We start from the raw sequence: 26,954 nt of genomic DNA on the forward strand, positions 1-26,954 counted from the left end.
TCTTGAAAGGAGTGAGCGATATGTGAAGTACATTGTATTCAAATATTTTATTTTGGGTATTGCCATGTTTGCTTCAAGTATTTAGATTATTCTTTTTTACGGCCACTAAAGCGCAGTTATGGAACGTAACAGGCATTTGGGAGAGTCACGCAAAGCGCTATTTAGTCAAGTAAATAGCGATTATATTGAAATATTTTTTGGGTTCTGCATTCTACAATTATGGTACCTATTATGTAGATGCTATTACTGCGCTTCAGTGGCTGAATGACAGTATTATTTAATGATATAAATAAATCTGTTTTTTTTGTATGGAAAATATGCATATGTATAATAAAAATTACGCATACAATATTGTCATTGGATGTTTTAATACAGATAGAATCAGATTTAGGCACTTATTATTATTTTGATGAGTTTATTGCGGTGTCAGATTCCAAGTCTTTATTTGCAAAAAAAAACTATATGTGAATAACAAACTTTAAAATTTCAAGTAAAGTTTTATTACCGTTTTCCCACGCACATATAGAGTTTCCATTCTGACACCGCGATATGCAGAATATCCCCTTACTAAGTAGATATTATTTTAATCCGTAATAGGGATAATGTAAATACAACCAAACATCAAATAAAAATAAGATGAGGAAAAACATGGTATATTATCTCTGCCTACGGAGTTGGGTCGCTTACAAACTAAAAAAGGTACAAAACTCTGGGATACTCGCAAACAAAATGTGCTGCAAAACTTTGTAGGGAGTGTTCATTAATTTTTTTTTATCTATAATGCCTATCATGTAACTGTATGAAAGGGTATTTTTCTTCAAGGTTATGTAGACAAATGTCACAATAAAAATTATTACATATCAAATACAACACCGCAGCACTCACACACACCATGAGCAGCGTTCACTGGTTGCCTAAAGGCCTCAGACATATCGCTCACTCCTTTCAAGAACGTCATAAATCAAAAAACTCGAATTTTCAGGGGAACGTTTTTAAAGTTTAAAAATATAATACAATGCATTCAAAATAAATATCAAGCCACTTATTGAACTTTTTACTGTGCAACAGATCTTTTTAGGTAAAACCTGAAGGTTTTTTCTGCATTCGAAAAATATGAAGTATATTTTACAAAAGAATTAAACAATACCTTTTCTTCAAAATGCAAAAACAACACTTTCTGCCCTGTAGCGGGTAAATATTAAGTTTAAAATGTGGCTCTTTTGCTGGGATATAGTACGTTTTCTGGGCATTCCGAAAACATGTTCAACTGAAAATTGTCGTTTTTTGATTTATGACGTTCTTGAAAGGAGTGTGCGATATGTCATATATAGGGTTAAAATATGTACCATTAAAAATAGAATACCTTATATTTTTTAAATTACACCAGAGACATAGTGAAAATTAATTATATTTGCAGTATTATAATTATGTTCAGAGATCTTCATGAATTCATACTATCCAGATTAAAAAGGCTGTCTGTATCGAGATTCATGAATAAAACAACATGTTTGAATTTTAGTAAAAATTATAAAAATGTTTTTTTTTTACTTAACCGGATTCACGCAGTTCGCAGCCCTTATGTGTTTTCACAAAACATTCCCCGTACGCGGCTGACATAACCGTTTGTGTTTCTACTTTACTCCAAGTTTCGAACCTCAGTTCAACTTTGGAGGGAGTTTTTCATGGTGTGGAACTTTGGATAAAATAATACGTCAATCCTTGGCCTTATGACATCTGTTGAAATATCTGACTAATAATTTGTAACATCACAAGGATAAATAAAAGAACAGGCCCTGATTTTTCTTGCGGTCAGTAATTAGTCCGCGCCATAATCATGCCCTATATCTGTCTCACTCTCGACGCTACGCATCGCCAGTGGGTAAGAGTGACACACGATGCGTGCTTTGATTTATTTATCTTACGATTTTTTTGTTTATATTACGATATATTTCAAGAATAATGTGACACGAGTGTATTATAGAGTACCAAAAAGGCACAATGAATCCCATTGAACGTTTTTGTTTAGGAAAATAAATCGTTTCGTAATTAAATACATGATAAAAGTTATCATTTAAAAAACGGCAAAATACCGCACGCACGGGCGTCTCTCAGGAACAAAGTGAACGCGGTTAAAAGGTTAAACAAATATTTCTCATTTACTATCTCAAAATCATATATTTCACATATATATCGAAGGTTTAACTGAATCAAATGAAATGTAGCAAGTGTCAATATTAATATTTTTTTTACCCGTGAAGTGAATAAATGAGTGTCACAGTGAATAAGACTTCATAATCAAGAATTAAAAAAAAAACGTGTTGTCCGCCTCCATGGTGTAATAATGGTCAGCGTGTTTAGCTACCGCGCTGGAGGTTCCGGGTTCGATTCCCAGGGGGGGAGGGTGAAAATAAATATTAGTGATTTTACACTGTTATATTTATTTAATATTACCCTGGACTGGTTCCTGAAGCGCAAGAGTGATCACCTTGCCTTCGTGTAAGTAATGATCAAGATAACACTGCGTCAATTCGATGCAGTGCCCTATGCACCATTGGGTGCGGATAAGGGTTATAAGTAAGTAAGTAAGTAAGGTTAATTTATTTTAAATGTAAGTGTGAGAAACTTTTTGAAATATTTTCATTCAATATTGTCTTTAGAGTCCAATACAAAGGATAAAAAGATTCTACTACAATTGAATGACAATATTTGGTCAATAATACATGATTTAAAAAAAATGTATCGATATATTCAATGTCTGTAATTTAACACAATGGGATTGTTTGTGTAAATGGTGCACACTCAATAATAGAGTCTTTTCACAAATATAGTAAATCGGGGTATTTAAAAGATTTTGATGATAAATTAATGAGAATAATAATTTCGTTAATTGATTCGGCAGTCACTTTTTGGAAATATCTATCCATTATTAATTTAAGTTTTACTTGCTACATACTTCATTTCTTCAAATATATTGCGACACGTGTTTTGATACATTGCGAGTGTTTTTGCCTAGAATTTTCAGTCATGAATTACATGAAATTATAGTAACTTTAAACATAAAGAGTAAATCCACTCACGAGTAGGCTATGAAACTTAAAAAGTTGAAGCCTGAGTAAGATCATGATAAGCGGTGTTGCATAAGCCGTAGCTAGATTTCAGAGTCACTTGGACATTAGGTAATTTAAAAAAAAAAAATTATACATTCTGCATCATTTTGTTTGGGTCATTACGGTGTTTGAAAATGATGCGGAATGCATTAAAACACATGTCACAATAGATTTGAAGAAATAGTGGTATTTACCGAGTAAAACTTAAACTAAGAATAATTGGTTAAAAAATCATTACTGCTGCTCATAAAAACTTTGAAAATAAATAATTAAAGGTATAAAACCACGAGTTGTTTGATCAACAATTCAATGACATCACAATGGTACTTGCCACAATGGTTGTGTGTTATTAATTAAACCTAGTACCGACTAACGTCATAAATCCGTACCATGTGAAAATAATGTTTTATTGGTAATTTGTAATATCCATTTTTTAAAGTGAAAATAATTTATTTCACACCATTTTTTTAAAATTATTATCATTGAAATTTTTACTAACATGTGAGAAAACTCTATTACAATATTCGAGGGCCTTATAATATTTGGATTACACTGAAAAAGCATTAACAAGCGTTTTAATACTCTTTTACAGTATGATTAATTTATCAATTTCTCATTGTTTCCGTTATTCCATCGTAATTAATTCAGCCTTTGTGAATGTGTACATAATTCATAATTAAGTTATGTTGTAAATACATACATACTTTGTTCTTACGTTTGATTACGGAATGAAACGGGAAATAATAAATACCAAATTTGTACTTTTGCATTCATGAATTGACCGATATTCTATTGACTATCTTATGAAGAGCATTATAAATTTTACAAACAATATTGAATCTGAATACATATAAATAACACATTCTGTTAAAAATTTAGGTCAAAGGTTAGAATAAAAATTACATACTTAATAATTATGTATTGGAAAAAGCTAACTGAAAATATTGACAGCCATATTCCATACAACGTTCATGTTATCTACATTTTTCAACAGCTCGTGAATCCTAAAGTCGGCATAATCCAATTAATGAATGAGCGTTTGGGACATACATAACATGAGCGCCGTACTTGTATCTAAACGTACCTTATATATAATATTACAAGTAGTGTAAGATCCGCTATATTAAAATATCACAGTCTCATTTAATGAATCGTTTATCATCCTAAGGAGGAATGAAACCAACCGAAACGTCCATTAAACAAAGAGCCAAGAATAATTAATTTAATTACGCACAAAATTATATTTAGCTTGGCTCAGACCGTTCAAATAAACTTAATGAAGAGCAGATTAAATAAATATGACTTCTTAACCGTAAAATACTATAACACTAAATAAATATGGACTAAAACTTAAATATTTATGAAATAAAATATAAAAAATCTACATATAAGTATCGAGGAAATTTTCCAATTTTCATATCCAAGAGTGGTGGTCTTTTATTAAAACAATAAATTATATGTAGCTATTTATACTGGTATTTACACAAGTGATCGTACATTGTTAATCTCTTTTCAGTACCAACATTAGCTTATTGGAAGCAGAAAGTTTATATTTCCGAACCTAAGCGATAATTTGGAAGATTTAAACAACTAAAACTGTAATTCATTATATGTAGTACTAAAATATGCGATCTTTAAAATGATCCGAGAGTGTTTAGACTGTTGAATTTCCAACGGCTATCTGTGTCGAAATTTAAAACATACTTTTCCAAACTTTTAAGTGAGTGTAAAATGTCAATTTTTGTAAAAAAAGGGGACTTTATTCACAGAAGTAAATTTATGTGCAACGCAATGAACAAAAGTAATTTTTTTATATTGTACAATGGCCCAGATTAGGTCGAAAACTTACAACCCGCTATCTTTTTAACGTGAATCCTTTTGTGCCGTCCGGACCTTTGGGTGACCTCAATAGACTGAGGAGATTTGGCGGTTGTGGCGGCAGTACTTTGGGCTGGGGCGGGGCCAAGCTCACTTTGGGGGAGAGGATTTCTATGGCTGGCTTTTCTTTTATTCTGCTAATGGGTTGTATGCTGCTCGCTTCCATCTTGGCTTGTAGGTTGGTTATACTGGAAAAACAAACACGTTTAAATTTTCTGATGCCTCTAAATTAAATGAATTACGTGATCCTTGTATGTACAAACAAGAGCAGTTCTTGAGCACTAAATTGAGCACCTTTATTCATTACATGAAGGTAAGGTGATCAATCCTGCGCTTCAAATGCCAGTCTAAGGTTAAAAATCACTTTTTTTGACAAACTTGGGAGTCGAAGCAGTCATTTATTTTGTGTGTCTCCAGTGTATTGGTTAGCACATTTGTCTACCTTGCTGGAGGTCCCGGGTTCAAATCCCAAAGGGTTCAAACAAATAAAAGTGTTTTTTCATGCCATTTTATTTCTTGTTTCGGCATTCGCTTTATGGTGAGACATGATGAAATTGTAAAAGAAAAACACTTGTAATGAATTATAACGACTAGTTTCGGAAGCTATGCTTCCATCTTCAAGTCTAAATATAAACTAAAGCATAAATAATTATCTGTTATCTCTAAATAAGGATAAGTTAGGGGGAGTGGTTAGTTAAAGGGGTGAAAATAAAGAAAAAATGCAAAGCAAAGGTGAAAATTATTGAAATGATAAATTATTTATTAAGCTATTATTAGAATTTTTTTTTAGATTTCAATATTTCCAAGGTTATTCATAATTTGAAATAATCTTGCTGCAGAACGTTGTGAAATGTATTATTATAATTTGTATGTTTGGTAATAGAAAATTATTATTAACATTGCAGTATGTTTTGCCTTGGAAAGAAACATATTGAAACACGTTACACTTAATCTGAATTTAATTCATGTGTAATTTACATCACTAATCCTGTACTGAAGCGTGAAGTAGTGTATCCATACTGGATAATTAGAAAATTCATATAATTCAAATGCACCATCAAACCATTTGCGGTAATGACATTTCACGACTAGGTGAATGTTATAACCATGAACTGAACTCCAATTGACAATTATATTCTTGTACTCAATATGAACGATATCGTAACTAATGAACCATACAGATTGGAATAAGTCTCGCTATAATATTACAAAACTAATATTTTAGTTTGTTAAGTTATCTTCACTTTGTGACAACAGGGCCATCTTAACAATATTACAGGCCCTAGGCAAAGCAATACACTTACTATTTATGGTGTATAAGGAATAAAAAAATTAATAGAAATAAATAAAACATCTAAAATTGTAGTAACTAAAATATATATGTAGTTCAGTTTTTTTTAAGTCACAGTAATATATTATTTTCATTATTATTTTTTGTATAAGTATAAGTAGTATAATATATTTTTGTATGGTAAAATAACACTCCTTATCATTCATCATTCACTTTGTGTAATACCACTTAAATTTAAGTGGTTTAACTTAATTTTAAGTGGTATTACACAAAATGAATGATGAATGATAAGAGTATTGTATTTTTTCTTTAGTTATATTTCCGCAGCAAGAAATTGGCCTGAGAAAATATTTTCACATCACAAGCTGACAGTCTCTATGTCTTGCCAAATAATCATCATCATCTTCTAAAGGCAGCGCCTTGTTGTGTCAGCCACTTGTCTCTGTCAGTCGCCATCCTCTTGAGCTGCGAATAGGAGGAGACGTCCATGAGCCGCTTCAAATCCTGGAAGTATGAAGTTCTTGGGCGGCCTCTTGTTCGTTTTCCCAAGATTCTTCCTTCGAAGATGTTGCTAAGAAAGGTGCTATGTCTAATTGAGTGCCCTATTAGCTTGGCCTTCCTCTTCAAAATAATATCGTAGTTTTAAATAACATGAGCACATAAAAAAGTTAAATTAATTTATCAAAATTACCACAATTGCAAAATTATTTAAGGGTAACTGAATAATAGAATTTAGCCAAGTTTATGACAACACCGTGATGCGGAAACCTAATACATCTATAGTCAGTCTGTCATGAAGTTTTTCAAGGATTTCCTATACGAATTTAGACAATTTATTCATCTCACTTATAGTAGTATGTAGTAGACCTCCCATACTCCGGTCTATAGGGGTTTATTGCCAGTTTAATTTGCAAAAATAAAAATGACTTCACTAAATAATCATTCCAACACTCACTTTTCTTCCGCAACATCTTCCGGAGACCGCGCTTCCCCTAATATCCTAAGCCTGGCTTGTTCGTATTCTTGTTGGCGCTGCTGAAAAGTTTTCACGGGGCGCGCCTTGCCCTCGCCGTTCGAATGCACTCCATTCACTCCAACAGGACGTTTAAGAATTTTGACAGCGGGTTGTTGTGCCATTAATTGAGCTCCGATCGCGTCATTCAAGTCGAAAACTACTTTCACCGGCCCGCTGGACACAATTTTGTTCTTCTTAGTGCATTGTTCAGGTGCGGTAGATAGAAAATTTGTGAATTTACGGTCCAACTGCAAGACAAATGACAGGTGTTATGCAAAATGGTTAAGAATCTTAAATCACACAAATGATTACATTTTATAATTTAATCGCTGTATTAAACAAATATCAATAAATAAACTTAGAAAACAGTTACACAATGTGCGAAACTAACCCCTATATCGTCCATATCTTCCCAGTTTTCGTAAACGTCGTCTACGGCCGCCATCTCGTTTCTTAAAAATAAGAAAAATTCTGATTTGCCATTACGAAATAATCAGACACCACAGAAAATTTTAAACAAAAAATATGGATGTATTTATTCCAAAAAATGAAAATAAATTTTTTACGCTATTTTTGAAAAACGGTTATTACGGAAAACTACATTCTGTACAAATATGTAGCTACTTGATTTTTTAAATAATTTGATTAGAAAAGGCAGATACTTACCTAATATATAAATACGTAGGTATGGAAATAAAAAAAGGGAAAGGAATCCATTGCTTCGGTTTGGAATCTTCTGCCCCCTACATCCAGTGGTGCATAGGTTGCAGGTTGTTAACTTACTTGTTAATTACATGAAAGCAAGGTATTCCATTTGTTCTGCGCTCTGGATTATTGGAACTAGAAGCGAAGAAAATATATTGAATAGGATACAGATAAAATATTTGAAATAGCTCAGAGACTCAAGATTCACCAAAATTCCCAATTCATAATATTTTCTGCAGAGAAAAAAAACGATTATGTTCTTATAGCTTCGTTTAATAATAGTTAGCAAACGCACGACTTCTGCCAGGGCTTTTTCTTATTCATTTATCTAACGTCCAAATGACTCTGAAATCTAGCTACGGCTTATGCAATACCACTTATCATGGCCTTAGGCTTTAATTTAAGTAAGTTTTTTTTATGAGTTTTGTAGCCTATAGGTACCTTTTTGTAAGTGAATTTACTTTTTATGTTTACAGCAATTTCTAAACAAAAACTAACTTGCCAAAGGTACGAATTCAAAATGCATGGTCTCATACAACAATTACGTACCTAGTACGCGTTTTTTTACCATGTAAAAAATTTCGCTTGATGTATTCGGAAAATGGAAAACGCGCGTGTGATACCTACCTTAGTGTATAAGGGAGTTAATTCAAATCTCTGGTTAACGAGTTCGCTGTAATTCGCGCAACTTTTGACATTTGAAACTTTGTTTTTCTGACTGCGCTGAATTAATAATCGTATTATTGGGATATTTATTAACTTCCCTTTGAAGTTTTTATTCACTTGTGGATCGAACAACTGTTTGAATTAAACATTTTTTTTATTGCTGCAGGCCAAATGGGTTGACAATCTTTCCTTTGTGCTAGAAATTAGTTTTTGCCGATATAAACATGGCAGACGATATTCCGTGTAGTCTTCCGGACACCCAAACTCAAACTCAAGGATCTCAATTGGAATGGAGTCAGAGCACGCCACCCATAATTCCGACTATTTGGGGAAGACTTTATCCAACGAAAGATCCAATAAAAACACTCGGCATCAACAGATGTCCGAAACCAGTTCATAGAATTACGGAGTATATTGGTAAAAATAACCTGAACACGTTTTTTGTTTACCTTACATGTTATATTGAACCGCTTTTACAAACGTAATATTCATTATTTTTGTTTATTTATGCTTAAGAAACAGACAAAAACTTTGGTCTCCAGGCAAATAAATGATTTTATTTTATTTTTAAATACTTAGGTAATCGGATTGTCATCAATGTTTGGAGCTCCATTGGGTTATCCATCCATCTCCATTTGGAGCTCCATCTTAAAATTAGTTATGCTGTTCTCTCCAATAAAGAAACTAAGCTCTTGTGCTTGGAGATAGACTTACACTCATTGTTTATTGTTTATGTTCGATGTTCGTGAGTGATATAATTTATTTATATTATTTTGTATTTTTTTTATATCTGTAAGAAGGTTATTGAAGTATTTGGTTTACAAATATTTTAAGTTCTGTTTGAATTGCATTTTGGTATTGTAAATTAATTTTGGTATTTCGAAGATAAACTTTTCTTTAGATTCAAGTATTTTTCACCCTTAAATATTTGAAGAATTGCTGTTTTTTCAAAATGGTTTCTACTTTTGGGACTTGGAATGTTGAAAATAATAATTTTGTTAGATGGGTTTTTTATTTTTAAAATGATTTTAATGATTGTTCTCTGAACCGTTTTCAGGCAAATATCATTTTTACTTATGTGCTTCCTTTTCGTTACAGACTTGACAACTCCACAATTTAAAGTGGGAAGATCTTTAGAATGTGACATGTGTTTTAAAAAAGGCGATTTTAGAGACGAAATATTAAAATGTATGAGTAAAGAACATTTTGTCATTGAACGAGATACAAGGTTTGTTTTTTCAATTTATTCCAAACAAATATTTCAATACCGAGACTGTGTTTCTCAATGTAATATAAAATGTGGATGATAATAATGACAGCTTCGTGGGCCACAATGTCTGGCCCGGCGCAGGTATAACTTTAATCACTGATTTTTCTACCACCCAAGTATATTATACCAAAAAATATTTCAGATAAATACAGTCAATCTTAATTAACGTGGTCATACAAATTGCCAGACAGTGTCTCAAAATTAGGGAACCAAAATATTTATTTTAATGGTAGAAAAATGTCGCATTTTTTTATCAGAGTAGCTGATCAGTTATGAGAAAAAATGGTCAGAGTGAAAAGGGTTAAAAAAATCTCACAGGATAAAAAAAGCTTTGATCCGATTGAGTTTCTTATGCACCATTGGATGCGGAGAGGGATTAGAAGAAGATAATAATTTTTAATTGTATTTTTCCAGTGATCAACAGTCTCCTGTGATACTTCACGATTTGTCTCATAATGGTACTTTTATAAATGGAACAAAAATAGGAAAGGGAAAAAAAAGGATTTTGGTTACCAATGATGAAATTTCCATTTCTGCTCCACATGTAAAATGTAAATAACTTTTTACTATTATTTTCGCAATAAATTTAATAGTTAACAACATTTTTGAGTATGTCCAAATACTTAACAAATCTGGGTTTTTTCCACTTATTTTTACATTTTGATAATATCCTAAAACATTATATTAATTTACTAACCATAATATTGTTTAATTTTGCAGTGTTTGTTTTCATGGACCTATTTAAAAATGAACAAGAGAATGCTCCGTCCAAAATTTCTTCTAAATATTATATATCCAAAACTCTTGGCATTGGAGCTTGTGGTGTAGTAAAATTAGTCTATAATAAGGTTTGAATTTTAATAACATTTAATAAAAAAAAATCAATATAATAAAAAATGTTAATGCATATCCCTTTGGTTACCAGGAATTTTGGGGTTACTATGCCAGAAAATCCATGATTTAAACATGAATAATTCAAAAGTGAAATGTGTTCGATTATTTAAAAACACCCTTTGCCATTGTTTTATCTTTGACGCAAAGAAAACATCTCTTGGAGTGTTAACTAAATGTATGCAACATTATAAAAAAAAACTGACTAACAAGTGAATACTGCTTTCTTAGTGTCCACCTCCTTTTTTACGCCGTACGCATAACATTGAAGATCCAGTGTTGAAAGAAATAATATAGGGGTGCGAGCAATTAACAAATAAATTTATTGTTTTAGTTATGCAATGTATGTATTATATTTCTGCATATATTGTTTAATATCCTTGACATGTAAAAATAAATCTTTTTGAATTACATCCCAACTTTCACATGATTTGAAATTTTTTTTGGTTGAAAGTGCTTTTTTTCTTGTTTCTCTTTAAGTATTTTTTAACTGAAATTTTTGTAATATTACAACTCATTTTAAGATATAAATGATCAATAATTCTAAATTTTGATGGATACCTTATTGAATTTTTTTTTATGAATGAAAAATATGAATGAATTTGAATTTTTTTTATGAATGAAAAAAATTCCTATTTGAATGAAAAATTTTAGCACAACCCTGAAGGAATCCCTAACATACTGTCCAAAATTTATCTGATACTTTTATAAGTCATGACATCAGATCTGACGTATCTGGTATTTTTCGCTAGAGAACCGAAAGTCGATATATCGAATTTTGGTAACCAAATGGATATGTATGTATGTAACCATTGACACTGAATTATTTTAACGCTTTTCATGACATCTTGCAGGCTTCTTTTTCTGAAAGTAAACAAATAAGGGAGTAGCAAATTACTCCTATCATTTTTATATTTTTGTTTACTCTGTATAGTATTTCAGTGCCGTTTCTTTTGGCACCAGTTAAATAAAAGATTCTTTCATGTTTGTTTTCCCCTTTAATAATTTTTTAGTTTAGTTTTAATTTTCATTTTCAGAATACGTGCGGTAAGTTTGCTATGAAAATTATAGCCAAGAAAAGACTTACAAATGGACAAAAGCATCCCTTGAACGATCCAGAGAAAATAATGAACGAAGTCAAAATATTGAAAGCTTTAGAACACGTAAGTTTACAAGAAAAAATACATAGGTAGCAAAAAGTAATATTTAATATGTTTTTAATCAATTGTTAAAATCTCTATAAAATCTTTATCTCAGTAGTTTGAAAAATTTAGATGCTTGCATCTTCCATTATAAATGGTTGCCTTAAAAATTATAGTTTTGTAATAACTGCGCGTAATATATAGCATAATTTAGACGCTGAAGATAATATAACTGTCTTACATTCAAAAGTAAATATTTACAGAATAAAACAACTATGTTAATAGTTTTTTTTACTTTTATTTTATTTGACCAGCTACCAGTCACCAATATCATCAGACTAGTGGGAGGCCAGATAAAATTCGGTTATATCACAACAACGCAGGGGTTGAAAATCACGATTGTGTCGGGTTGTGGTCCCGTGGTTAGTGTCGCGGACTCTTAAGTCAGAGCTTCTTGGTTCGAACCCCTCTACCGCAATTTGATACCTATTTCTAATAATGAGCCGCTTAGGCTTACAGAAAAATTATAAAAATTGAAATATTTGTGTAAATAACAAAAACGCAAATATTTCTTTATTATTAAGTAATTATTTTGACAAAATTTATTTCAATTTATTGAATTTAAGTAGGAATTCAAAATAATAATTTCATATAAAATATGGTAAAGGTTTAAAGCGGGATTTTATATAAATTTTAGTAAAGAAATGGATTTTTCTATATTTAAATAATGCTATATTTAAATAATATATGGGTGAATCTGGAACCGTTGATTGATAACTCCTTCAACAGCACACTTGTATAGGGAAGTCAGGTGTTCTCTGAAATGCGAAATTTCCAACAGTTATTTCTTATCGACATGACATTTAAGTATCTGTTGTTTATTTTGTAATGGATAAATGTTTATCTGTAGATTTGTTTGTTTTAGCCATGTATTATTTCGACGGAGGAAGTGTTGGACGCTCCCGAGGCAGTTTATATAATTCTGGAGCTCATGGAAGGCGGAGAGCTGTTTGACCGGGTTCTGAGCAAGGGTCGACTGGGAGAGAGATGCGCCAAGATTGTTTTCCGGCAGATGGTGCTGGCTGTCAAGTATCTCCACGACCAGGGAATCACACATAGAGATCTGAAGGTCATTTTTTCTAATTTGTTACCATTAGAATCCTAATCGATTCCAGCATCTCACATTTCGCTCACTCCTTTCAAGAACGTCATAAATAAAAAACTTGATTTTACAGGAGAATGTTTTTAATGTTTTACAATATAATACAATGTATTAAAAATAAATATCTAGCCACTTATTGAACTTTTTACTATGCAACAGATCTTTTTAGGTAAAACCTGAAGGTTTTTTTCTCCATTTGAAAAATATTTTAAATATTTAAAAAAAAAAATAAACAATACCTTTTCTTCAAAATGTAAAAACAACACTTTCTGCCCTGTAGCGGGTAAATATTAAGTTAAAATTATTGCAAGGTGCATTATTGCAAGTTGTAATTGAGTGTATGATGAAAAATAAAATAATTCTTTCTAGCTAGAAAACGTGTTGCTTCACAGCGATGTTGCGGAGCCGCTGATCAAGGTGTCGGACTTTGGGCTGAGCAAGTTTGTGGGGGAGGAGAGCTTCATGCGCACCATGTGCGGCACCCCGCTGTACGTGGCCCCCGAGGTGCTGCTGGCCGACGGCACCGCTACCTACGGCCCGCAGGTCGACGTCTGGAGTCTGGGGGTCATACTCTTCATATGGTAAACACACACTATTAAGTATGGAGTTTGGAGGTCATACTCTTCAAATGGTAAACACACACTTCTTATCTATTGTGTCTGGAGTCTTGGGGTCGTACTTGTCACATGTTAAACACACACTTATTTATTAACATGTTGTTGTCGGGTTGTTTTTTTCATCAACTAATAATTAGTATATTAACACATTTCGTATATATATCGTAAAATAAATGTATATATATCCAATTAACATCCTTTAAAAAAATCAGACGTGGAAAGACGTGTCACCTCTCCGGCGGTCAGCCGTTGCTTGAATTCTGTGTTTGCGAGTGAGGCCATAATGATATAAAGAATTGGTATTTTATCAATATATGAGTATATGTTTATTCTGCAGTCTCTCCGGATACTTGCCCTTCTCTACGGAATACAAGGAGATGTCCTTGAAAGATCAGATCACCCGTGGGAAGTACATGTTGTCTAGAAAGCAATGGGAAGGGGTGACCATTCATGCGCATCGGCTAATGACACAGATGCTTGTTGTCAACCCGCACAAGAGGATCACGCTCGATGGGATACTGCAAGACAAATGGTTGCAGGTTCGTTAATTAATCTGGGCTTATTTATTACATTCCAAAAATATACGTAATCTTGTATGAGAATCTGTATGATAATTTTAATCATCGTTTAACTTATTTCTTTTAAAATTGCTGTCAAAGATTGGCTTATAAGGGCCCAGTGCGGTCATATTTCAGTTTTGAGAATCTTCTTCTTTTTTAAAATTTTTCAAAGAGAAATATTTGTGTTTTTATTATTTACAAAAGTTCTTCAATTTCTGTGAGTCTTAGCGGCTCATTATTAGAAATAGGTATCAAATTGTGGTAGAGTGGGTTCGAACCAAAAAACTCTGACTCGAGAGCCCGCGACACTAACCACGAGACCACAACCCGACACGATAGTGCCCTAGGCACCATATAAACGCATGTTATCTAGATCGTTACAGTGTCCAAGAAATAATAATAATATCCGAAATACATAATTAAATAAAATAATAATCAGAAATTTTAAAAGGCAACAAAGTTTTATGTTTCATAATACATTTAAACCGACCACTGAAATTGCAATTATGTTCCGATATTCAGAGAATATTGATTTCTCTTAATTTGACAAGGTGCTCGCCGACCCAAGTCAAATTTAACAAGGGGCTTGCACGACCCCCATCGAGCCCCCTGCAGCCCACCGCTGAATACGTGTCTCTGCTGACCACAACACTATGGCGGCGTACAAAAAATGTGAAATTGTGATACTCATTTACATTCCACTAATATGTGCTTTGTGTATTGTAGGATGAATCTGTGATTGCAAAAGTGGATGAACTAATGTCATCTAAATTTGACGAGTCCGCGAGTCAAGACATGTCGCAAATCACAATCAACGAGAGCGCGTCTTCCATGAAGAGGATTCTATCTGAAGCCAGTCGGGACGGTGATCCTCCGGCAAAGAGACGCAAGGTCTTCATCGAGGGGGTCCTGCTCGCTGCCGGAGAGTCTTCCAACGACGATACAGTGGACCAACTCTCTGTCGAGTCTCTGTCCGTTTGAAGCTAGTCTGAAAATAACACCACTGCTACTGATTTCTCAATCAAAGTGAGAAGTGATAAAAATTAGATGATTTATTAGCTTGACTGGTTGCTTCAAAAGTACATGCGGGCATCTATTATTAAACTTATTATTTAACCTTCCCTTCCCGGTGTTGTGTACCTAGCACACATTGCTTCTAATAACCATAATATCTCTATAAATATAGTAAATACAAGGCTAAGATTTTAGGTATTCCTCCATAACATATTTAGGCATTGAATTTTAAAATATTATTAATAATATTCAGAACTTATCGGGTACATCGGAGGTATTTTGTGATAATCGGATACAAATTCGTGTATAAACGAGTGGGCGGGAAGCGCGACACTAAATTCGCATGTCACTCTTGCATACTCGCACTGTGTTAACGAGCTCAAAGATCAATGTTCTCAGTCTTTCTCCGGCTAGCAGCCAGCGCCACTAGCGCCACCCGGCAGTCGCTCTTGGGGTTGCAACCAGAGTGGACCTATGCTTCTTTCGTGAGCGTTATCAAATGGTTTTTTAATATTTTCAGCAATAAATCGAAATTATTATAATTTTTGACTTCATTTATAATTAATTAAGGGGATTAGCTATGAATGTCCATATTTTTCTGATTTAAAATCGCTATTTTTTTATTGAGTGACTACCCAACACCGGGACTCGTGTTTTATTTTAGCACCGGAAGGGAAAGGTTAAGTTGTTTTCAGTTACCACAAAAAATAAGTTTTGTACTGACATTTCTTGATGGAACTGCATTTTATACAGTAAACCCTCCTATAACGTTGAGATAGGAACCACGTTAACTAAGAGAACTTTATAGGGGATTCAGGTTTTTAAATTGTACTTTAATTTTGAATTACTCATTTCAGTCATTTCCTCTGATTAAAATGTACAAATACAATTTTTTTAAATTAAAACACTATATCGTTTCCTCCGATAATGCGGTACCTATTTCAACATTATAGGGAGGTTTATTGTATAATAAAAGAACAAGTCGCTCACTCCTTTCAACAACGTCATATATCAAAAAACATTTAAGGAGATCGTTTTTAATGTTTTTATAAATATCAAGCCACTTATTGAACTTTTTACTGTGCAACAGATCTTTTTAGGTAAAACCTGAATGTTTTTTTCTCCATTTGAAAAATATTTAGTATAATGTGTACAAACAATACCTTTTCTTCAAAATGAAAAAACAACACTTTCTGCCCTGTAGCAGGTAGATATTAAGATAAAAATATGCCGCTTTTGCTGGGTTATAGCACATTTTCTGGGCGTTCCGAAAACATGCACAACTGAAAATTGTCAATTTTTTTATATATTATTATTTATAAGGAGTGAGAGAAGTATATTTTTTTTTCTACATAAATTTTATTTGACCGGTGATCGGGTTTCGTCGTAACCGACCCGGCCATGTCATCACCAGTCTGATGATGTCGGTTACGACGAAACTCGGTCACTAGTCAAATTAAATTTATGTGGAAAGAACTTTATAATTGTTGTTTTATTATACCTTAAGAAAGTTGGGAATACAATTATGACTGATTTTTTTACCACCTATTGCATTTAAATAGTCGTATGCTGCAAAATGAGAAGGCTCACTGGAACCAGTGAGATGTTTAGTGAAAAACAAATGACGGACTCATTTTACGTGATATAAACATTTCTCCAATATATTTAAGTTTTAAAAATTCATTAAGTTACCCATGACCATAATAGAGATTATTTTTATTTAATGTGCCATATGGAGTCAGAAAGGGTTTAAAAAACATAACCACTTATCATATATTTTACTGTTTTTTTTTAAGTATTATATGCAACATATTAATATGTTACTATAATATTATGTAGTTTGTTTTTTTGTGTGTAACTATTTTAATTCTACCGTGACACGAGGATTTCATGTACCTAATGGTTAACCATTCCTATATTTATTGTAACAGTTTTGATGTTAAAATGTTGATTTAAGTTTTATTAACACATTGTAGTCGGGCGTTTCGAACAATAAACTCTAGCCTATAGCGGACGTTTTTCGCGATTAGCGCAAAAATATATCGCTTTCTTGAAATCGACACAATATCTAAACCAAATAATATTTTCAATTGAAATTTTCAAAGAAATCATAAATGACATTTGATCATCAAAAATAAATTATAATCATTATTTTTAATTAAGTATTCCGTATTTCACAATTTTAGAAGCATTGTAAATTCTAAAAAATAGTCTTCCCCTCCGAGGTATCATTCCCTATACAATGCTTATATATTCAAATAATAAAATACCAAACAGTAAACAAAACAGTGCGAGTGGTATGAAAAATAATCCAATACGTGAAGTGACTCAAACTAAACTGGAGATTGAGATTGCATAAAAACTCTAGATATCTGGCTGTGCCTTTACAAGCGACACACTAGCCAATCCGGACAAGGCATCTCAAATAACGTAACCAGACTGTCGCCTCTCACCCAGGTACCAGATTACCCTTCAACGCGTTTTATTTCACGCTGATAACAAACCCGTATATTGCCGTTTCCCGCCGATAACCGACAGTCGACAAAAACGGCATTTGCCGTGTCCCGCAGTTGACCGACAGTCCGCGAAAAACGGCAAATGCTGTGTCCCGCCGACAATGTGTTAATTGTGTGATTAAAATGTGGAGTAACTACTTGTATTTTAAACAAAAAGTTTAATAATTTTATAGGAATAAGAAATTAATACATCATGGTATTAATATTATCGTTTTTGTTTTTATAGCTTACATTATATCTCCCCTTTCTGGTAAAGGTTACTACAGTAGCAACAAGCAACCAGAAACAAAAATTATTACAAAAATATTAGGCTAAAATAATATATTGTTTAAAAATTCAATCTCATTTTAAACTTAAAAGTCCCTCTCTTAATAAGAAAGATAGTCTCTTTGGGAGACACAGTGTTAAATAAATAAATAAATAAAAATTATATGATCTGCTGCAAAATTGCTGTATGGACGATTTGCTAAATATTTCATTTAAAAAAACTTTATTCACTACTACATAACTAAAAAGAAAGATCTTTATGTTCAGCCTGTAACAAGAGTAAAACACATTAATTAATGCAAAGAACTGTCATGCTGTTTCACACAAACCAAAAAAACCTTATGATTTGGTGGAATCATGCTCAATCCAATATATAGGAATGTTATACATATGATTATAAGACTAAAAATTCTACAATTTTCTCTTGGAAAATTGTAGGTATGTCCAGGCCTATTTGTATTATTAATTTAAAATTCGTGTTATTTATGATTAAGTTGTTTTTGTTTGGAATATTTTGATGTTATGTTAATGTCTATTTTAATGTTTTTTATTGTATGGTATTGTTGCATTTATAATGACTGCTTAGTATCATTTCAGGGTTTTTTTTTACTTTATTTTATTTTAGGAACTGAATGAATAGGGTATTTAAAAAAAAATCACAAGACAATTAGTTCTATTGTTATCGAAATCTGTAAAGAAATAAGAAAAATAATCAAATTATCTATATTTCAAATAATACAGAAACCCTATATTTTAGTGACATCATTATGTATTTAAAAAAAATAATAATTAGTTGCGGTCTCTATTCCTTCTTCTAACCCTTATTCGCACCCCATTGGTGCATAGGGCACTGCATCGTATAGAAGCAGTGTTATCTTGATCGTTAAATACACGAAGGAAAGGTGATCAGCCTTCCGCTTAAGGTACCAGTCCAGTGTCATATTAAATAAATGTTAGACTGAAAAATCACTAATATTTATTTCGACCCTCTTGGGAATCGAACCTGGAACCTCCAGCATGGTAGCCTAGCGCGCTAACCACTATACTATGGAGGCGGTCTCTATAGATCTACTAAAAAAAAGGTCCAGATCTAAAGATTTTTCCCAACTGGAGTCTGACGACTTTTTTTTCTTCCTAATACATATTACATACTTTGAGATTTTCATCTACCAATAACCTACAATTGGATTTTTGCTTCATTGAAGTTGGTAACACTGCCCCCAAGAATAATACCCTATCGTGATTACATATTTAGTTGAATCCAAATACATACTGCTTTTCAACTGCGCAAACATGCAGTGGCGTGCACACAGTTTTTAATGAGGGTAGGCAGTAGGTTGGGTAAGGATGAGGCATAGTAGGCACTGGTCGTGTTTCTATATGGAACGCGAGTAATCCAGGGTAAGCACTGCTTTTCTGCCTATATAGAATGCACGCCTCTGCAAACATGTATTGTAATTGAATTTTTCTTCTTCTTCTTTCCATGTTCGCTCCCTAGGTGGAACATATGGCCAACACGAGACGTCTCCAAGTCACTCTTGTCACGCGCCATCTCCTTGGCTTCCTCCCAGGTCAGTCCGGCGTCTCGAATTTCCCCTGAGTATGGTCGGTGAATGGTCGTCAGCGGCCTTCCGGGGCGCCGGAATCCTCGGGGTCGGAAGAAGAGACATGAGGGGTTGATGCTCTCAGGTGGCATTCTAAGGACATGTCCTAACCATGTCCACCTTCTCCTCTTCAGGACTTCCAGTATGAGGGGCTGTTGAGTTCTTCTCCTCACATCGTTATTCCTGACAAAGTCATACCACTTTATACCCTGTATTCGCCTCAGGCACCTATTTTCAAAACTTGCTAGTTTCTTGCTTTTAGGTGTAACAAAAAAATAGTTATATCAAATTGATATTAAGTGGTCATTGTTATGGTCAACGCACCAAATGTAACATCTGATGATGTGATGTGATAGTGCCGTGCATGTATATGCTATTGACGAGTGTATTATTAGGTCACAATATGTGCAGAGAATAAATATTTTGTAGATAATTAATGTTGTCCATGTCATACTGTTTATGTATATTGTTACAAAAATAATATTTTTAATCTTGTATCTTGTGTAATTAAGGTGATTTAATAAAACACATTTTTTATACAAAAATATTTATCTTTTAATTCATTTCAATCTTCATTTTTTTATAATAAAACATACAATAAATATTACAATTGCGGTGATTTTTTTTAACAATAAATAACTTAGAATTATCAGTCTTAAAAGCTTTTTTTATATCAATAACTCAAACTTACAAAACATTACAGGAAACTCTCGGGATGATGATAAATACATTGATATAAAGCTGCCTTCATTTAAAAATATACAAATTCTGAATTAAGACATGGAACTTATATTTTGTGATAAATTTTCTTTCAACACTAGTACGATATTAGATTGGGAAAATCACAAACACTCCTACAAGTTTATTAATCAGGCATAATGTACACGAATCTACTACCAAAAATATGAACATGTAATATATAAAACGTACAAAGATTTTAGAAAAGAAAAAAAATTCACCCACAGCTTTTTATATTGACATGTCATAAAATTTCGACATAGAAAAAGACTTTCAGAAATGCTAATATGTATGTAAGTTTTAAAAAATATTTAAATAATTTTTTTTTATTCGAGCAAAAGTCAGCGTTGATATAATTTTTAGAGTACTCTAATGTACCGTTCAATATGATTTTTGAATAAATAACAATGTTTTCATTACCAGGCAATGTTGCTATTGCGCTTAATTCAATTCAATTTAATTGCTAACAGCAAATGTCTATGTATGCAAAACACAAGGTCTTAATTATGTATAATTGATTCCATTAAAGCTTTTCAAATAAGCCGCCATCGTTTATGAAATGTACATTTTCCTAAACCTGATAAATTGATGCAAAATACTGAAATACCTTTCCTGGCAAAGTGTCATCAAAGTAAAGCAAAGTTTTAATAGATCTGCTTAAATTAAAAACTTATATGCATAGTCTACAAAAAATCCCCTTCACTTTGGAAAAATCCAAGAATAGCTCCAAAGTATATGATTTTTTTTAGATCATGCGTATAACCTTATTTGGAGTAGCAGAAAATATTCTGTGATTGCACTAAATTATAAAAATATACATAGGCATAAGTTGCTGATAAATACATGTCTTTCGAAGAAAAAAATTATACAATCAACATTGCAATAACATAAATTTAAAAGTAAAAGAACGGAAAAATATTTTTCTATAAATTATTTATGTGCATATAGAATCTTAATATTGATGGAGTTGCAATAACAAAAGTAGTCTGTTACTATTCACAATACATAAACATATTTGTTATATCAAATTTACAATTTATTTTTTTTTTTTTAAAAAGAGATCAATCTAATCGTTGCTAATTTAATAAAGGTCTATTGTTTACGATAAAAAGGTTTCGGTGTCATCTGTAAGACTAGATAATCTGGGATGTGATCGTCCAGGAAATGGACTATTTAGAATTTTAATGTATATCAAAAAGTAAGTTAAAAAATATAAGAATAAAATTAATGTGATGTTTTTGTGATGGTCAATTAGGTGCATCAATTGTTATAGTCCTGACATATAGGAAAAATTTCACTATTTGGTATTTTTATTAAAAAATTAAATTTTTAAGCAGAATAGCAAGGAAATAATTTTTAATTTTAGATTAACGGGGAAATTTATTTACCATCCATCTTAGCAAATCGATAGCCTGCTGTACTAAATTTGTTGAGAATCACCTGTTCGCCATAAAGCATTTTTTCATATAAATATTTTACTAGGAAACACACACCACACACTAAATCATTAAACATTCTTACAGGAAAGATTATTTCACTATGAAGAGCTATAAAGTTAAGAGGATGTTGAAATGAACGCCATTTATAGCCGCTTCGGGGGAAAAATTGGAAATAAAAGTTTTATAAGTTTTCGCTTCACAAATCACTACGTCACATGGTTTAGATTGGACTCAATGTCTTCTGCAAAATGATGCGTTGGTTGTGCAGAAACTTCTGAAACAAAAAAAGGAAAAGTTTATTCATTAGTAACATAAACTTAATAAATATTTTGCAGTTTACAAATATGATTATACAATTTCAAAATGTGGGAGAAATTCCGTGACAAGGAATATATTGTACTTTAATTGTTCAAAATTTTAATTTTTCAATTTGTGTACATAAGCAAAATGTAAGTTCGTATGACAGTATAGTATAAAGAGAAAGAAATTATTGTTGCAAAGCATGAACACCGATACACTGGTACTATTACTGGCATATTATTTAATATTGAAGGTAGTTTGGTAGATCTCAATCAATGAATTGATCAGTTGAAATTAATAAGTTGGCAGAGTAGTACACATTTATTAAAAAAATATATACATATATTCATAGAAAATATCCCTTTAAAACTAATAATCTAAATTTAAAATAGATATAGTAAATTATGTAATTGTGATACATAATTATATACAGTATATGAGTAGGGAATCGAGTAATCAGTGTTTTCGTTTACAGTTTGCATCGAAAAGCCGACTAGTTGGCTTTTGTTAGTATGTGCTAACCTTTGATATGACTTTTATTATTGTTTTATCCAAGAATAAACAATGTGTCATAAAATATTTTAACAAAGCAGTCAGGTAGTATTTTACAAAAATAGTGAAATATAATTCATCCAAAACGATTATTATTATTTTACTATGAAATACTTGTAAATATAATTTTCAATTTTATTGTACTTTCATTTCATAACTTCATAAACTTCATCATGTTGAAATATCAATAAAACATAGTAAAAATACTGAAGATATTTAGGCCGTTAAATTTTGTAACTATTCATAATTACTTAGGATTTTATTACTTAGTTAAAAGTTTTACTATATTTGGATATTGAATTAACAAAACTAATTGACATAAGAAGATCATTCTTCAAATTCTCATCAATTACTTTAAGAAAAACATGGAATGTCCGTGTGAAAATACAAAGAAAATTTAACATTATAATTTAATGCACATGTACAGTAACATGCTCGATCACGTTTATATACCATAAGTGGTTAGTCTACACTCACCAGAGCCGAATAGGTGACCTTTTACATTTATAGGATCAAACTATTTTAGAATACGCTGAAACAAAAAATAACCTTTTCACTAAAATGCTTGTATCACTTCACAACGGGGACACACACAAACTGACGCTGAATATCGGAATATCTCTTTTAAAATTGAATTTATGCATTTTGAAACTTTTTTTGCCATAATAGCATAATGTTTATTATTATTTTTGCCATAATAGCATATTATTTAATCAGAATCGGAAAAAAAAACAAACATGTAAGGTAACTGAAAATATCCATTTGTTATTAAAAAAATCATGAAAACCAGTGACAAAAATTAGCAAACTTGATAATGATGGTATTTTTACACATTTCAGACGGGTATTTTTTACACCTGCGGACCGCTGGCGATGGGATTTGATAATTATGTACATATAGTTAAGACCCTAGCAAAGAGATTGATATATAATATTTATATAAAAACGTTGGTGAATTTTTTCTTTTCTGCCTTGAAATAAAGGTAAAAATACCCTTCCCGTCCTTAAGCATTACTCCACTGAAAGGGTAAAAATACCTTTCCCGTCCGAAGTGTGTTAATAACAAAAAATAATGTCTCAATTTCGGTGTAAATGAAAACGGAAATGCCACATCGAAATAAAAATAATTTATTACTAAGTGTGTAAATTAAAACATGCCAAATAACTATTTTTAGTAGGAAAATAAATAGTATTTACCTGAGATTTCTCTCTCAACTCTTAATTTATCCTTTACAATAAAAAATGCAGTCACTAGGAATAACGCCCCTCCCAACAGTTCTACAAAGCTAGTAGTGAACAGAGCATATTGTAGGGCTTTAAATTTGACTCTGTCGTCTTCGTAGACTTGTTTGATGATTGTACTATTGTCCACGGGTAGACTCCTCAGTGTGACCGAGTTCGATGGCAGTAAATAAATTTTCAATGCCTCCGAAATCTGTAAAATAATAAAAAACAATTTAGAAACAAATAAAAAAACAGACTTCGACATTATCATAAATAGTCTAAATATGATAATACAGTATCTACTCAATGAATTAGGGCCACGCAGAATTTCGCGCAATTTCTCAATTCAAACAGGAATAACTCAGAGAAAACCTTGAATAAAACAACATTGAATTTTATTTACACATGAACACTTTATTACGCTTAAATTATGCATATATTTTCATATAAATATAGTTAGTATTTAGTATTTCCATCTTTGGCAGAAATAACTGCCTCAATTCTTTTTGGCATACTTAAAATGCACTGTTTTATCATGTTTTTTATTTCTTCGTCTTCTGATCAAATTTTTTGAATATTTTTTTTTAGACAGTCTACTGTCGGATTTGGAAATGAGTATACCTTATTTTTTAACATGCTCCATACGTTTTCTATAGGATTAAGGTCCGGAGAATTTCCAGGCCAGGGGAGCAAAGGCAGATTTTTGTTAGACAAAATTTTTATTATTGATTTAGCCCGGTGGCAAGGTGCCCCATCCTGCAAGGTGTATGGACCTTCTGTTGGGTCGAGTGTATGGTAGAAGGGCAATGAAATTCGTTCGAGGACCTGATTATAGGAATTTTGGTTTATTGTTCCTTCCACGAAAAACAACGGCCCAGGTAAATTGTTAATAATACATGACCATATCATTGTTGCAGGGGGGTGTTTGATAACTTTTACCGCACAGGCCTCATTGTAACGTTCCATTGGTGTTTTCCTGACGAATCGACGGCTCTCTGTCACGGCTTCTAACCGGCACTCATCACTAAAGATGACCTGAAAAATAATGAAAATTTAAGTTTAATTCAAATATATAAGTTTATTTACTAAAATGATATGTTGAAAATTCAATTTAAATAAATACCTTTTTCCAATCATCTACCGAGTAATTTCGATGTAGCCTGGCCCATTTTAATCGATCCGCTTTCATTCGTGGTGTCAATTTTGGTACTTTTACAGGGCGCCTGCATTTCAGATTTACTTCGTAAAGACGTCGCCTCAGTGTTGATACCGATATATTTATACCCTCTTCTTCCAATTTTATTTTTAATGTTTTTGCTGATGCACTACGGTTTTCTAAGGCACTTTGAAAGATTTTTCGATCAGTCCTCGGTGTTGTTTTTCTAATCCTACGACAGTTCTTTCGCCGATTGCTGGTGGCGGGTGACTGATTTTTTATTGATTTTGAAATTCTGTCCACTGTTTGACGAGAAACGTTTTCTTTTTTTGAAATTTCTCTATTAGATAGTATTCCTAATTTCAGTAGCACTATAACACTAGACTTTTTTTCCTCAGAAATGTCTTTACTTTTTCCCATTTTGTCCTTTTCAAAAAAAACACTTGTGTTTACAAATTTTTTTTATACTTTACGAACTAAAATTAAAAATTATTTTTTTTTCACAAGACACGATAACTATATAACCTCTCTAAACAAAACAACAACCAGAACTCAAGAAACTTCACTAATAAATGAGATAGGACTATTTTTTGAACTTTCAACTATCTGTCTACCTGGGCTAATTAGGGACCTTTCTCAGAAAAAGGGTTTAAAATTTTGTAAAGGCTTAAATAATCCAGGTATATTTTACATATTATTGAAGGTAATATACATGATATTAGATGTCAATAGAAAACTTAAAGTATTTATGTAAAATAAATATAATAATCCAAAGGATTTCAGAGTATTCATAAAAATAATGGGTGGCCCTAATTCATTGAGTAGATACTGTAGTATAAGATTGACTGCAATTCTCATCTTCTTAATGATAAACACAGCAAATTTCGAGTAAGTCAGATCGACACTGCCTTAACTGAAATTGAATTGAAAACTTAATTTTTAATTACAGTAATGCAAGATGATCTATCTTGTATCTTGCACTTCAGGTACCAGTCCAGGTCCATATTACAGTTAAAAATCAGTCAAATTTATTTTGACCTCCGTGGGAATAAAAACCCATTCGCATGGCACCCAAACGCATTTTTTAAATAGATTAACTAATTATTCCTAGACAAAAAATAATCATTAAGGAGTACTAAGAAATATGCACCTTTTTTATTTAAGTTTTACTCGATAAATACCGCTATTTCTTAAAATCCATTATGACATGTGTTTCGAAGCTTTTCATTCTATATCATTTGCTTCACAAATGCCATATGTGAAGTAAATGATGCGAAATGCATCGAAACACCTGTCACAATAGATTTTAAGAAATATTGGTATAATTACCAAGCAAAATGTAAATTAAAAATGGAAAGTAATTACCACAAATTAACTGCCAAATCAATAGACAGATATACACCTATCAGAACAATAAAAAAATATTTATGATAAATAATATTTCTTAAGAAAACCGCCTTGTAAAAAAAAAAGTAATCAGTAATCGGAAATAAATAAATTTAAATATGTAATATTGAAAAGCAATAGCTTACCACTCCGACTAAATATGGACTGCCCGCATCTCCAAAGGCGTGGGATACTAATATTTGGAATGCTTCAGCTGTAGACCTTCTTGTTGGAATAACAACATACTAAAAAAAAAACAAAATTTAATTTTTAAACATGTATATATAAAACAGTAAATTTTAAAACACAATTCGAATTTGTTAAACCTTTTAAGCGGCGAATTGAAATACGATTTTTTTAATGGTAGAAAAAAAACTCATTGTTTTGAACTTTACATTACATACAATATTTTTTTTAAACCACTTCATAAATTTAAAAATCAAATTATTCAATAT

The 26,954-nt window shown here is 31.9% G+C and overlaps 3 protein-coding genes across 9 annotated transcripts in view; 1 reads left to right on the forward strand and 2 right to left on the reverse strand.

The window, feature by feature from the left end:
- Positions 1–2,849: 2,849 nt before the first annotated feature.
- Positions 2,850–7,816, reverse strand: LOC148307744 (SUZ RNA-binding domain-containing). Of its 2 annotated transcripts, none has more exons than XM_088262836.1 (3): positions 7,683–7,816; positions 7,232–7,539; positions 2,850–5,173 (listed from the first exon to the last, which is right to left on the reverse strand). In XM_088262836.1, the coding sequence occupies exons 1-3, from the start codon at positions 7,734–7,736 to the stop codon at positions 4,963–4,965; spliced, it is 573 nt and encodes a 190-aa protein (XP_088118962.1). In that variant the 5' UTR covers positions 7,737–7,816; the 3' UTR covers positions 2,850–4,962. The 2 variants fall into 2 exon arrangements, with proteins under 2 accessions (XP_088118962.1, XP_088118963.1); XM_088262837.1 differs by lacking the exon at positions 2,850–5,173 and adding an exon at positions 6,550–6,847.
- An 846-nt stretch (positions 7,817–8,662) lies between these two features.
- Positions 8,663–15,546, forward strand: lok (ovarian-specific serine/threonine-protein kinase loki). Its single transcript, XM_088262890.1, has 9 exons — positions 8,663–9,079; positions 9,761–9,890; positions 10,347–10,483; positions 10,653–10,780; positions 11,861–11,986; positions 12,891–13,094; positions 13,497–13,708; positions 14,082–14,283; positions 15,031–15,546. The coding sequence occupies exons 1-9, from the start codon at positions 8,887–8,889 to the stop codon at positions 15,283–15,285; spliced, it is 1,587 nt and encodes a 528-aa protein (XP_088119016.1). The 5' UTR covers positions 8,663–8,886; the 3' UTR covers positions 15,286–15,546.
- A 4,689-nt stretch (positions 15,547–20,235) lies between these two features.
- The window catches only part of spin (lysolipid transporter protein spinster), a 55,616-nt gene continuing 48,897 nt past the window's right edge, over positions 20,236–26,954 (reverse strand). For 2 of the 6 annotated variants that reach the window (XM_088262891.1, XM_088262892.1), the window contains exons 7-9: positions 26,646–26,744; positions 23,931–24,168; positions 20,236–22,156 (exon numbers count right to left, since the gene is read on the reverse strand). In XM_088262891.1, the coding sequence (XP_088119017.1) occupies positions 22,089–22,156; positions 23,931–24,168; positions 26,646–26,744 (405 nt within the window). In that variant the 3' untranslated portion in view covers positions 20,236–22,088. Of the gene's footprint in view, positions 22,157–23,211; positions 23,267–23,930; positions 24,169–26,645; positions 26,745–26,954 lie in introns of all 6 variants that reach the window. The other 4 variants (XM_088262897.1, XM_088262896.1, XM_088262894.1 and 1 more) reach the window with 4 other exon arrangements.

This window comes from Brachycentrus maculatus, unplaced genomic scaffold (genome assembly GCF_059751285.1).
Source record: "Brachycentrus maculatus isolate JH-2025_06_01 unplaced genomic scaffold, ASM5975128v1 h1tg000190l, whole genome shotgun sequence".
In the NCBI taxonomy this organism is placed as follows: domain Eukaryota; kingdom Metazoa; phylum Arthropoda; class Insecta; order Trichoptera; family Brachycentridae; genus Brachycentrus; species Brachycentrus maculatus.